The sequence below is a fragment of the Salmo salar genome, chromosome ssa18 (assembly GCF_905237065.1).
Source record: "Salmo salar chromosome ssa18, Ssal_v3.1, whole genome shotgun sequence".
NCBI classification, from domain to species: domain Eukaryota; kingdom Metazoa; phylum Chordata; class Actinopteri; order Salmoniformes; family Salmonidae; genus Salmo; species Salmo salar.
Window position 1 is genome coordinate 73,163,037 of NC_059459.1, and position 13,851 is coordinate 73,176,887.

At 39.7% G+C, this 13,851-nt stretch overlaps 1 protein-coding gene across 3 annotated transcripts; it reads right to left on the bottom strand.

Annotated features, from left to right (window-relative positions):
• Positions 1-8,799: 8,799 nt before the first annotated feature.
• Positions 8,800-13,596, bottom strand: LOC106578055 (putative ferric-chelate reductase 1). Of its 3 annotated transcripts, none has more exons than XM_014156624.2 (7): positions 13,279-13,596; positions 12,219-12,544; positions 11,330-11,521; positions 11,030-11,128; positions 10,537-10,678; positions 10,226-10,354; positions 8,800-9,868 (listed from the first exon to the last, which is right to left on the bottom strand). In XM_014156624.2, exons 2-7 carry the CDS (start codon positions 12,540-12,542, stop codon positions 9,825-9,827), a joined length of 930 nt encoding a protein of 309 aa, XP_014012099.2. In that variant the 5' UTR covers positions 12,543-12,544; positions 13,279-13,596; the 3' UTR covers positions 8,800-9,824. The 3 variants fall into 3 exon arrangements, with proteins under 3 accessions (XP_014012099.2, XP_014012098.2, XP_014012096.2); XM_014156623.2 differs by having other exon boundaries at positions 10,226-10,360; positions 13,285-13,595; XM_014156621.2 differs by having other exon boundaries at positions 10,226-10,360; positions 13,279-13,595.
• Between the last annotated feature and the right edge of the window lie 255 nt (positions 13,597-13,851).

The following is a 13,851-nucleotide window of genomic DNA, read 5'->3' on the forward strand; positions in this document are numbered from 1 at the left end:
TGTTTGCAGAGGGGTGTGATTTATATAGCTAAATAGCTACTCTAAATTTGACTCAGTGTCAGCAAATATAATTAAATGTTTACACTATTCATCTATGGCAAAGATTATTTTTTGTTTCCCCTTTTATCTGTGTCTGTTGTTAGCTAGTTACTAGCTAGCTGGGTCTTCAGCAAGCATGAAACAAATTGGGGGGAAGGGTCGTTCAAAACTCTCACACAGTTGTCAAGCCAACACATCCTTCAATGCTTCTGAGAACCGTACCAAAAGAGTCATACCAAATGGGAGAAGTATATCTTTTTTTACATCATTGATGCAATTTCAATGTTACTTGAGATGATTTTACTGCAACACTGCTCACTGCATCCAAGTTTGACATAGGCGTTTCAAAGAGCTGTCAGTCAAGGCAAGCTCATGAATATAAGCTCCCTGCCCATTCAGCATGTCTTTTCAAACTTCCTGGTAGTTAGCAACGAGAGAGAGTATAGAATGTCTTTGATGTGGATATTGGTATCACCTTTGCTATGAGACTCGAATTTGAGATCAGGTGCATCCTGTTTTAATTGATCATCCTTGAGATGTTTCTACAACTTGATCGGAGTCCACCTGTGGTAAATTCAATTGACTGGACATGATTTGGAAAGGCACACTCCTGTCTATATAAGGTCCCACACTTGACAGTGCATGTCAGAGGAAAAACCAAGCCATAAGGTCAAAGGAATTGTCTGTAGAGCTCAGAGACAGGATTGTGTTGAGGCACAGATCTGGGGAAGGGTACAAAAACATTTCTACAGCATTGAAGGTCCCCAAGAACACTGTGGGCTCCATCATTCATAAATGGAAGAAGTTTGAAACTACAAAGATTCTCCTTAGAGCTGGGCGCATGGCCAAACTGAGCAATCGGGGGAGAAGGGCCTTGGTCAGGGAGGTGACCAAGGAACCCGATGGCCACTCTGACAGAGCTCCAGGGGACCTCTGTGGAGATGGGAGAACCTTCCAGAAGGATAACCATCTCTGCGGCACTCCACCAATCAGGCCTTTATGGTAAAGTGGCCAGATGGAAGCCACTCCTCAGTAAAAGGCAAATGACAGCCTGCTTGGAGTTTGCCAAAAGGTACCTAAAGGACTCTCAGACTATGAGAAACAAGATTCTCTGGTCTGAAGAAACAAAGATTGAACTCTTTGGCCTGAATTCCAAGTGCCACGTCTGGAGGAAACCAGGCACAGCTCATCACCTGGCCAAAACCATCCCTACAGTGAAGCATGGTGGTGGCAGCATCATGCTGTTTGGATGTTTTTCAGCAGCAGGGAATGGAAGACTAGTCAGGAACGAGGGAAAGATGAACGGCGCAAAGTACAGAGAGATCCTTGATGAAAACCTGCTCCAGAGCGCTCAGGACCTCAGACTGGGGCGAAGGTTCACCTTCCAACAGGATAACGACCCTAAGCACACAGCCAAGACAACGCAGGTGTGGCTTTGAGACAAGTCTCTGAATGTCCTTGAGTGGCCCAGCCAGAGCCCGTATTGAGCCCGATCAAACATCTCTGGAGAGACCATAAAATAGCTGTGCAGCGACGCTCCCATTCAAACCTGACAGAGCTTGAGAGGATCTGAAGAGAATAATGGGAGAAACTCCCCAAATACAGGTGTAGCGTCATACCCAAGAAGACTCGAGGCTGTAATAGCTGCCAAAGGTGTTTCAACAAAGTACTCATTAAAGGTTCTTAATACTTTTGTAAATGTGATATTTCAGTTTTTTCTTTTTTATTAATTTGCTAAAGTTGCTAAAAACCTGTTTTTGCTTTGTCATCATGGGGTATTGTGTGTAGATTGATGAGGATTAAAAAAAAATCCATTTTAGGATATACTTTTTAGGAATACTTTCCGAATGCATTGTATATATATTTAGTCGTTTATAATAGATGTATCAGTAGTTGTAGCAGTAGTTTATATTAGATGTAGACCTATTAGTAGTTGTAGTAGTAGTTTACATCAGATGTAGACCTATTAGAAGTTGTAGTAGTAGTTTGTATTCATTGTATTAATAGATGTAGCAGTAGTTTATATTAGATATATTAGTAGTTGTGAAAGTAGTTTGTATTAGATGTATTAGTAGTTGTGAATGTAGTTTGTATTAGATGTATTAGTAGTTGTAGCAGTAGTTTATTGTAACGCCCTGGCCATAGAAAGGGGTTTTTGTTCTTTATTTTGGTTAGGCCAGGGTGTTACATTGGGTGGGCGTTCTATGTTCCTTTCTCTATGTTTTTGTATTTCTTTGTTTTGGGCCGTGTTTGGCTCCCAATCAGGCACAGCTGAAGCTCGTTGTTGCTGATTGGGAGTCACATATAAGGAGCATGTTTTTCCTTTGGGTTTTGTGGGTAATTGTTTTCTGTTTAGTGTGTTCCTAACAGAACTGTTGCTAGTCGTTTTCTGGTTTCTTTTGTATAGTGTTCGTTGATCATTAAAACCTTTTATGATGAACACTAACTCCGCTGCACCTTGGTCTCTCTCTCACAACAGCCCTTACATTTATATTAGATGTATTAGTAGTTGTAGCAGTAGTTTATATTAGATATATTAGTAGTTGTGAAAGTAGTTTGTATTTGTCACGTCCTGACCAGTATAGGGATTATTTGTTATTGTAGTTTGGTCAGGACGTGGCAGGGGGTGTTTGTTTTATGTGGTTCAGGGTGTGTTTTGTGTATGTGTTTAGGTAGAGGGGTATTTGATTTATTAGTCCGGGGTTTGTTAGTCATTGTTCTATGTTAGTATATTTTCTATGTTCTATCTAGTCTTTTCCATTTCTATGTTTAGTTAATTGGGTTGGACCTTCAATTGGAGGCAGCTGGTTATTGTTGCCTCTGATTGAGGGTCCTATAATTAGGAGTTTGTTTTTCATGGGTTTTTGTGGGAGATTGTTCTTGTTTAGCTGTTTGCCTGACGAGACTGTCCAGTTCGTTTTGTTTTGTATACGTATTTTGTGTTTTCCTTCTTCACCAATAAAAAAGATGAGTGTACATTTTCCCGCTGCATCTTGGTCTCTACCCTACGACAACCGTGACAGTATTAGATGTATTAGTAGTTGTGAATGTAGTTTTTATTAGATGTATTAGTAGTTGTGAATGTAGTTTGTATTAGATGTATTAGTAGTTGTAGCAGTCGTTTTGATTAGATGTAGTTGTAGTAGTTTATATTAGATGTATTAGTAGTTGTAGCAGTAGTTTATATTAGATGTAGTAGTAGTTTATATTAGATGTATTAGTAGATGTAGTAGTAGTTTATATTAGATGTATTGGTAGATGTAGTAGTAGTTTATATTAGATGTATTAGTAGATGTAGTAGTAGTTTATATTAGATGTATTAGTAGTTGTAGCAGTAGTTTATATTAGATGTATTAGTTGTTGTAGCAGTAGTTTATATTAGATGTATTAGTTGTTGTAGCAGTAGTATGTATTAGTTGTTGTACAACAACTCTTCTATGCTGTTAATGTACGTTTTTTATTTGTATTTCATTGTTATTATTAGACAGTAGTATTATTCTTGTCATTATTCCGGTGCCAGAACGAACCAGTTGGACAAGCCTTTGATTTCCATAGGCAGGCATGTTTTTTCACGGGACCTCCTATGTGTGCGCACGTGATTGCGTGTAATAGGGTATTGTAGTAAAGACCATAGGCAACTGGTAGTTTCAAGTTTGGGGATGCTTATAATTTATCTTACCATTTCAATCGATCTGTGTGGTAGTTAGGATTATTTTTATACTCGTATTTTCATGGAACAGTTTCAATTCGATAATAAAAATGTTGTTTCTCAAAATCATTGTCACGTAGTTTATCATAAAATTATTAAAATCTAAAAGTTAAAATTCAACAATGGCGAGAGCACCAGTCTCTGCCATATGGACACATTGATTTACTGTGATCCATTGGCGGCTGAAGAAATTAGTGCTTGGAACTCAGAGATAGCCTATAGGCCAATGCAGTAGTAGGCCTATAACTTCCATCATCAACTAAGTAAAATACATAGGCCTAAAGCCGACAAATAAAAACAGTAGAAAATATCCTGATGAAAATTCAGGTTCTTTCAATCATATTAATCTATCTACTTCACTTGTCTGCCTCTCTTTCTTTTTTTCCTTTTTTTCTTAACAAATAACAAACAAAAGAGGAATAGTCACATGCAAACAAGCATACATAAACTATTTACATTGCCAGTAATCCTAAACAAACAAATCATTAATTTATAATTTTATACATACATATATACACAGTACCAGTCAAACGTTTGGACACACCTAGTTTAATGTCTTCACTATTATTCTACAATGTAGAAAATAGTCAAAATAAAGATAAAGTATTGAATGAGTAGGTGTGTCCAAACTTTTGACTGGTACTGTGTATATATGTATGTATAAAATTATAAATGAACGATTATTACATATTTATTTTTTAAACAAAAAGTTAATAATTTCAATAAATGTGCACATTTTCAGGTAAAAGTTTATTTTGAGTCCTTAAAACACAGCACTGTTTATTGTTTAGACCTGTTCTACACACTCCAACAGAATCAGTGAATGGGGAGCAGGTTGAAGTTGACCCTAGCTGCTGATCTTGGGTGGCAGGTACCCTGGCATAAAAGAGCATCGGGCCAGTAACCAAAAGGACACTGGTTCGAATCCCCAAGCCAACTAGGAGAAAAAACTGTCAATGTGCACTTGAGCAAGGCACCTAACCCTAATTATGCCTGTAAGTCACTCTGGATAAGTCACTCTGGACTAAAATGTAAATGCCAGTTCTGCCTCTACCCCACTAATGGTTAAGGTTAGGAATGCAAAACCAACCAGACTTGATTCAGAGTCAGACTGGAAATCTTCCTGCGTAAGGCATGTCGAATGTAAACAAATATCTACATAGCTGAAGATATGTGGAAATAATGCTTTTAATGCTTCATAGTTCATGACTTATGATCAATATATAATACTTTACTTTAGCCCCCCGATATTACCTATAAGTCTTAAAACAATTGAATTAAACTTATGTTAGACAAACAACAATCTAATGCAACAGTTTAAAATTGAAGTTTCTGAAGTCAATCTACTGTAACAGTTTAACTTGATTATTTATTGTCTTGTCACGGCTAAGGTGCAATCAGAAACATGACAAACAAGTGTGTGTGTGTGTGTGTGTGTGTGTGTGTGTGTGTGTGTGTAGACGATGATGTGGGACTACCAAGCTTTGATTCAAATCGGAGGAATATCACGTCCTCTATCGAAACGTGAAACCAACCCGGTCAGCCATGGTTAGTTATTTTATGATTTACTTTCTCTACTCAATATTTCACATGCTTTTGTTTTTAATACTAACAAATCGTTGTCCTCAGTAAGGACTGAACTAGGGTTTAAGATGTCATGTTGGAGATGGGTTTCCCCCAACCTTTATATGTGTCACTCTCCTTCACACACAGTATATAGACCTGCTATACAGAGATATGGTGGGTTTTCTCTGTGTTCTTCTATCTCCATTTTATTCCTATTCCTAATGTTCATTTTGCGAGAAAAATAAATAAAAAATTAGACAGAGCGAAAGATGGATGTTAACTTTTCACATAGCATATTCCATCACAGCTGACCTGACAATATAAGATTTCTGTGAGGCGTAGAATCATCACTTAGTCCATGTACATGTTGTCCAGCGTTTCAGCTACACGTCTCACTCGGTCTCCCTGAGTCTCAGACTAGAAAGGGAACCACACAATCTCTCTCTCTCTCTCACTCTCGAACCTTCACCTATAACAGTGGAACTGGGATTGTTCTTGTGCCGTGCAATGGGATAGCAGTGAGTGACGGTTAGGGTTGCAAAATTCCTGAAACTTTCCCAGTTAGAGGATTCAATCCCTGCTCACTGTAACTTCCTGATTCTGGAGACCCTCCAACTGGGATTTCTGGAAAACTTGGGACATTTTGGGAGAGTTTGAATTGAATAGTGGAAACAGCAATAAACAAAGCTGTTTTCATCGGTTGTCCTCATATTACAGTTTTAAAATCCATTGGAAGACATCATCGAATTAACCTTTTACTGCAGTGGTCTACATCAGGGTCACACAGACGGATGCGACACTCTTTAAATAGCTAAACTATTGAGGCGTGACCACCGGACAATCAAACGTTTTGTTGCGAATAGTCAACTGGGGTGCAAAAAACGCATGGGGAAGAAAAGGCGCAAATTAACTGCAAAAGACTTGAGAAGAATTAAACGTCAAACTACCAGCAACCCATTATCCTCCAGTGCCACCGTATTCCAGAACTGCAACCTACCTGGAGTGTTCAAAAGTACAAGGTGTCAAGTGCTCAGAGACAAGGCCAAGGTCATGAAGACTGAAACAAGACCACCACTGAATAAGATTCACAAGTTGAAGCGTCAAGATTGGGCAAAGAAATACCTGAAGACAGATTTTTCAAAGGTTTTATGGACAGATGAAATGAAAGTGACTCCTGATGGACCAAATGGATGGGCCCGTTGCTGGATCAGTAATGGACACAGGGCACCACTTTGAGTCAGGTGCCAGCAAGGTGAAGGAGGGGTACTGGTATGGGCTGCTATCATTGAGGATGAGGTAGTTGGACCTTTTTGGGTTGAAGATGGACTGAAACTCAACTCCCAAACCTACTGCCAGTTTCTGGAAGATTCTTTCGTCAAACAGTGGTACAGGAAGAAGTCCTCAGCATTCTAGAAGGCCATGATCTTTATGCAGGACAATGCTCCATCACATGCATCCAAGTACTCCACTGCTTGGCTAGCCAGCAAGGGCCTCAAAGATGCCTGAATAACGACCTGACCCCTTCCTCACCTGACTTAAATCCTATTGAGAACTTGTGGGCCCTTCTCAAACATGAGATTTACAGTGAGGGAAGACAATACACCTCTTTGAACAGCATTTGGGAGGCTGTGGTTGCTGCTTCAGCGAAAATTGATCGTGAACAGACCAAGAAACTGACAGACTCCATGGATGGAAGGCTCATGGCAGTTCTTGAAAATAAGGGTGGGTATATTGGTCACTGAATATTTTTGAAAGGCCAAAAATGTTATATAATTGTCATTGTGTGTTACTTATCTGTTACACTTACTCTAAAAATTGAGAATCAACAAGTGAGTTGAAATAAATTATTTTTGTAATTTAGTTGCCTAATAATTCTGCACACTAATAGTTGCCTAATAATTGTGCACACTTATATATATTTCCCTGAGAAAGACAAAACTCACTTTTCCTTTGTTAAACATTCAGGTTTGAGGTTCAATAACATTTTGGATTGACAGAGCATTGTGTTTGTTCAACAATAAAATTAATCCCGAGGAATACAATTTGCCTAACAATTGTGAACGTAGGGTATGTCTTGTTGGTGTTGTCAGTGGAGGCAGGACTTTGGATGATGACATCAATATGAAACGTACTTTGCCATGGACAATCCATTTCCTTTTGAAAGTGCCCTAAAGAGGACAATGTAAAATAAAATTGGATTTACTTAAATGTAGAAAAGCAGAGCCTCTTTATTGATACACAGTTAATCATAGTTACGTAATCTGGGTTATAGAAATTCATTCTCTGTAAGAATCACATTTTGTTGAATTCAATTAAATGATGGATGTTCTTTTCTATGTAGCTATGTTGTGTTTTTATTTTTGCCTCAGAAACCACTCTGTCAATTGATGTTTTGGAGCAGAACAGAGAGGGTAGTGTGACTATACAAACCAATCATACCATTATCTCATGTCCTGTATCCCTCAGTGACGTGTGGTGAGGTCTGAGGCTGGCTAGGGTTAGTACAGGAACAGGTGGGACACTGAGACCAGGCCCAAATGGCACCCTATTCCCTATATACTGTAGGGCCCTGGTCAAAAGGAGTGCACTAAGTAGAATAGGGTGCCATTTGGGACAAAAACTGAGACAAGCTGGAGGCTGTACACCAAAGAGGAGAAGGAGAGAGAGCAACGGACCGTGAAAGAGCAAGAGACCGTGAAAGAGTGAGGTAGAGAGAGACAGAAAGAGCGAGATAAAGAGCAACATAACGTGAAAGAGCAAGAGAGAAAGAGAGAGCTGAGACCCACCCTAACAAACCCTGGCAACACCTTATACCCCCCAGATCAGACCTATGCCCCCATGCTCCCCGCCCCTGCAGCAGAGATCTGAACACGACAGCTGCACATATACCCAGGCCGTGAGCAGAGCAACAGACCCAACACCCACTAATACACCGGTCCAAGCCCCATCCTGAGACCTAAGAGGTATGTATCAGATACTCAACATGCTCTGCTCACATCTACTGTAATAGTCCAGGCCTAAATCACAAGAAAACAAGATGCTATAGTCGGCTCAGGGAATAGAACCAGCAACTTTTCAGTTAGTGGCCCAACACTGTAATGATAAACGCCGTGTGTCGAGAAGCAGGTGAAGGTAAAACGTTTAAAGAAAACAACAAACATGAAACAAGACAACGTAACAGAAGCGAGGTAACATGAACACAGGTGCAATACCAACTGAGGAATGAACAAAAGGAAGGGACCAATAAAGGGGATGTAATGAGGTCCAGGTGTGAATCATACCAATGAGTGCCAGGTGTGCGTAATGATGATTCCCAGGACCGGTGGTCAGTATTCCGGCGACGTCACACGCCCGAGGGGAGGAGCAGGAGTAGACGTGACAAACACTCATAACCACAGTGTATATTACAGTATGTTAAATGTTCTCGTTTTTTTGTGTCAATAGATAAAAAATATATATACCCATGAAAGATAGTCAAACACACATTTTATTGTAAATAACAGTTTTTATTTTAAAAATGGTCTGATCAAATATTTCCATGATTGCATATACTTTAAAAAGGTAATCAGGGAGGACAGTTCACCATCCAGTGGCTTCATCATTATGCACACCTTCACACACACACAGTATATACACACAGTATAAACCCACAAATTCCCATTTCTGCCACCTTGGCTGCGTTTAGACAGGCAGCCCAATTCTGTTTTTATTCAACTAATTGGTATTTTGACCAATCAGATAAGCTCTGAAAAAAGGTCAGATAGAAAGAGATCAGAAATCGTCAGCCTGTCTAAACGTAGCCCTTGTGACTTCATCTATGGCCCACTGCACACACTGGTTGAATCAACGTTCCCACGTCATTTCAATGAAATGACGTTGAACCAACGTGGAATTGACGTTGAATTGACGTCTGTGCAAAGTGGGGGGTAAGTGTGTTAACACAAACATTTACACACATCCACCAAGAAACACAGACAAACATAAGTCTTCCTTCATAAAGCAACTTCAGCAGATAAAAAAGTATAAACATTTGCACATACATTTGTTAAATAAAGGAGACGACATGGAGGTATATGAATATGAAGGATGTGTTTTTTCAGATAGAAGGTAAATGGTGATGTTGGACTGTTGCTGGAGATGATGAATATGAGGATGAATGTTTTTATATGTTTTTTAAGCCATTGTCTATCAACACAATCTGTTAGTACTTGGCCTTGTATCACTGGGTCCATTATGTTGGTTAATGTCTTACTACCCCCAACTAGAACGGGTTTCATTATGTGGAAAAACATGACTGGATTTCTAAGCATATAACTTCAGATCTGACATGGTCCTTCGTTCTGGTACCAAAGTGACTCCAAAATGGCACCCTATTCCCTACATAGTGAAAGTACAGTGGTATTTAGGGAATAGGGTGCCATTTGGGGACCCAGCCTGGCCAAGGTGAGTAAAGGAAAGGAGACAGGATTCCTGAGTGCATGTGCTTCACCTTCAGACCTTCAGACTTGCATTACAGCATCATCATACCTAGTACACCTAGCAGGATCAGAAAAGCTATGGAGGAGAGATAGAGAGAGAGAAGTAGTAGAGAGAGAGATAAGTAGTAGAGTGTGAGAGAGAGAAGTAGTAGAGAGAGAGAGAGATGGGATTATATGAGATTAGGTACTGTGGTGACACGTTATAAAAGCTTCCATGAATTACAACGTTATAAATGGTCATACATGTTTATAAATACTTTGTAAATGATTTATTTATAAATGTTAACGATTTATAAATGATAAAAGTGCTCATGCCTTGAAGTGCTTTTAATGCTTAGAAATGAATAATGAAATAGTTTGTTATAGTTTAATGTTTAATCATTGTATCAGTTATTATTATGAAGTGTTTGTGGTGCCTGTTATGGTTTATTACCTTGAGACAGGCCGAAGGCGTGGCTGGAGGAGGGAGCAGCGTTCAAAGAGTTTAACACGTTAGTGTTGTAGCTGGTCAGGTCCACAGCTTTATCACTGAACAGGACAGTGTTCGGAGAACCTAGGGTACCTGTTACTGAGGGAGGAGAAAATGACAAGACGGAGAGAGAAAGAGAGAGAGTTAGAGACAAACCAGAAAGAAGAGATGCAGTGTCCACAGGGTGTTTGGAGGTGTAGGGTGAAGTTGAAGCTGATCCTAGATCTGTACCCAGGGGAAACTTCACCAGGAGCGTGTTTGGATGAGTGACTCACCGCTATTAAAAGTCCCGTTGGAGATGGAGAGGTAGAAGCTGGTGTCGGTGCTCCGGGTGACAGTAGCATTGGGGACAGTAGCAGAGAAGGTGCACTGGATGATCTGACCGTTGACTGAGCCCTTCACAGAGTCCACAGGCAGCTACCCAACACAATGGTATTAACCACAATGAACATTAGTCAGATGTCAGTAGGCCTACACTGTAGTATTAGTCAGGTACCCTGTTACTCTCCCAGGCACTGTCCCAAATGTATATGCAGGGAATAAGAGTGAGAATTGGGAACAAATTCAACTTCAATGACCACTCAGAAAAGTATGTAATTCAAAATCATGAATCCTCTGATTTTGGCTATCAGTATCTTGTTTAATTCATAAAACTCATTGATTACATATCAGTTCACTTCCGGAATTTGCCTGAAATCAAACTGTCAAACTAAAATCTGTTCCAGGAAGTCCAAAATGAAACACTGTGTTCTGATTGGTCCAACTCACCGTGTTGTTGATGGTCAGAACTCCTTTGTCGAGGAGAGCGGTGAAGAAATTCACGTTGCTGTTGTTGTTTGCACACACATAGGTGGTGTCGTTCCCTCCCTGTAGAGGAGAGAGGATGAAATCAAATAAATCAAAATAAATCATTTTAACAGTATTCATTTTGGCTATTTTTTTCCCAATTCATTAATAAAATGTAAATCCTGAATTTCCTCAAGTTAAAATGACTTCACCCACCAACCCCATCTCCCTTGTCCTGGGTATTGTAACATGTATTCTAATTCTAAAGGCAGGTTTCCATACCTGTGTGGAGTCTGTGGACAAGCCTACAGCGATGTAGCCGCTGGACACTCCTCGTAGCTGGAAGGAGAAAGTCTGTCCCGAGGACTGCTGGGCGGAGACGAAGAAACAGGAACCAGCCACGGCCGGATCACAGTTTTCCGGCTTAGCAGCACAGAGCTTAGTCTTTCCACATTCGTTAGTTGCGATATTATCCTGTTGAAGAGTTCATCATTAGTTACTGTCATGTTTGTCATTCCTTTTACATTAAAGGGGCAATCTGCAATTGGTACATACAGTACAATTTTGAACTTTAAAGGGGAAATCTGCAATTGCTATATACATTTTTCACTTTTAAATTATTAATATATACCCATTGATTCTTGAAGAATATAACTTACCTCACAAGCTTAGTTTAACTACCTCATCAGAACACAACATAATAACTTTTTTAAATTATGATTTCTACATTGTTTTCTGCATTGTTATAAAGCACTTTGACTTTTAAAAAGCCCAATAGAAAACCTATGTGAGATAGTGTAGTACATGAATTTACTTTAAACTCCAAAACAGGCACCTTGCTTAATCTACTTTCTGTGTGTATCTCTATCTCTAGCTTGTTAATGAACCTAGTTATGTGTGTTTTATGAAATACTAGATATAAGTTTTCCACACTGTCATGGATTATATTAATGGTTAAACTGCAGGGCAATGTAACAAACACTCTTTAGCTTAATCTACTTTCTGTTTCCATGGCAGTGTGTGCGATTTATTGTTGAGATCCTATAAATGCACTTAAAATAATATTTGATTTTGAAGAGAAAGAGAGAGAGAGAGATGGAGATCTTGTGGTTCCTTTTTCTAGTCAGAGACTCTGGGAGACCGAGTGAAACGTGTAGCCTAGGTAACTCACTGTGAGAGCTGTGACGGTGGTGTTGATAACAGGAGCCATTATTAGGTTGGGTGCCGTTGTTCCGTTGGATGCCGTTGTTACGTTGGATGCCGTTGTTACGTTGGATGCCGTTGTTACGTTGGATGCCGTTGTTACGTTGGATGCCGTTGTTACGTTGGATGCCGTTGTTACGTTGGATGCCGTTGTTACGTTGGATGCCGTTGTTACGTTGGTCATAGTAGCATTGGATTTTGGAGCCGTTATGATGGTCTGTGCCTCGGTTCCCATCGCCATGTACGCAATTGCCATGACGACTGCGAACATCAGTCTTCTGATATTGTCCATTCCTGATAGAGTAACAGAGATCCACGTAGTAAGCAGTGGTGGAAAAAGTACCCAAATGTCATACTTGAGTGAAAGTAAAGATACCTTAATAGAGAATTACTCAAGGAAAAGTGAAAGTCGCCCAGTAAAATACTACTTGAGTAAAAGTCTAAAAGTATTTGGCTTAAAATATAGTTAAGTATACTTAAGTATCAAAAGTCAATGTAATTGCTAAAAATGACTTAAGTATCAAAAGTAAAAGTACAAATATAAATCATTTCACATTCCTTATATTATGCAATCCAGACGGAATGATTTTCTTGTTTTTTACATTTACAGATAGCCAGGGACACACTGCAACACTTACACATAATTTACAAACGAAGCATTCGTGTTTAGTGAGTCCGCCAGATCAGAAGCAGTAGGGATGACTAGTGATGTTCACTTGATAAGTGTGTGAATTTGACTATTTTCCTGTCCTGCTGAGCTTTTTAAAGTGTAATAAGGACTTTTTTAGATATCGTAATTAAATTAAATCATGTGACAAAATAAATGAAAAAATCTGTATTCCAAGGAGAAAAGGGTAATCATGTCTGATCTGATAGTGGAGGCTAACCAGCTGCAAAATACCAAAAAACGACCCTATCCCAGGCTTGAAAATGCCCTCCACCAGTGAAACGTAAAACGTAAAAAAATGAAGAAATTGTTTTTGTTTTAAAATATCCACATCATTACATAAAATAGATGTAAATGTTACCTGTACTTTTGTGACTTGGAAGATTTCTTGAAGTAAAAAAGTTCTGTGGTTCTCCTTGAACAAGTTGTTCTAGAAGCTAATGTAAATACCAGGTGCGCTGCGCTGTGGTTCTCCTTGAACAAGTTGTTCTAGAAGCTGCACTGTGGTTCTCCTTGAACAAGTTGTTCTAGAAGCTGCGCTGTGGTTCTCCTTGAACAAGTTGTTCTAGAAGCTGCGCTGTGGTTCTCCTTGAACAAGTTGTTCTAGAAACTAATGCTGCGCTGAGAAGTAGATGTTCTCAACAGGTGTCCTTGCGGCGATGTCACCACCCGAGCTCACTCTCCCGCTATTTAAAACAGCACTCGCGATGGGAGGAGGGACAAAGTGTTGAGAAACCTACCTCTCTCCTCCGTCTTTTTGGGGGTGGTTTCACCATGTCATGCTGGTTGGCGTTACATAGGCTTCCCGGAGGAGGGGTGAACCGGCGACAACCCTCAATGGAAACAATTATGTTGCTAAACCTAACCCTCCTCCTCCGACAATAGCTATGTCAAGTCACCCTTTTTTAAAGACCCATCTTCCTGGAACCAATTT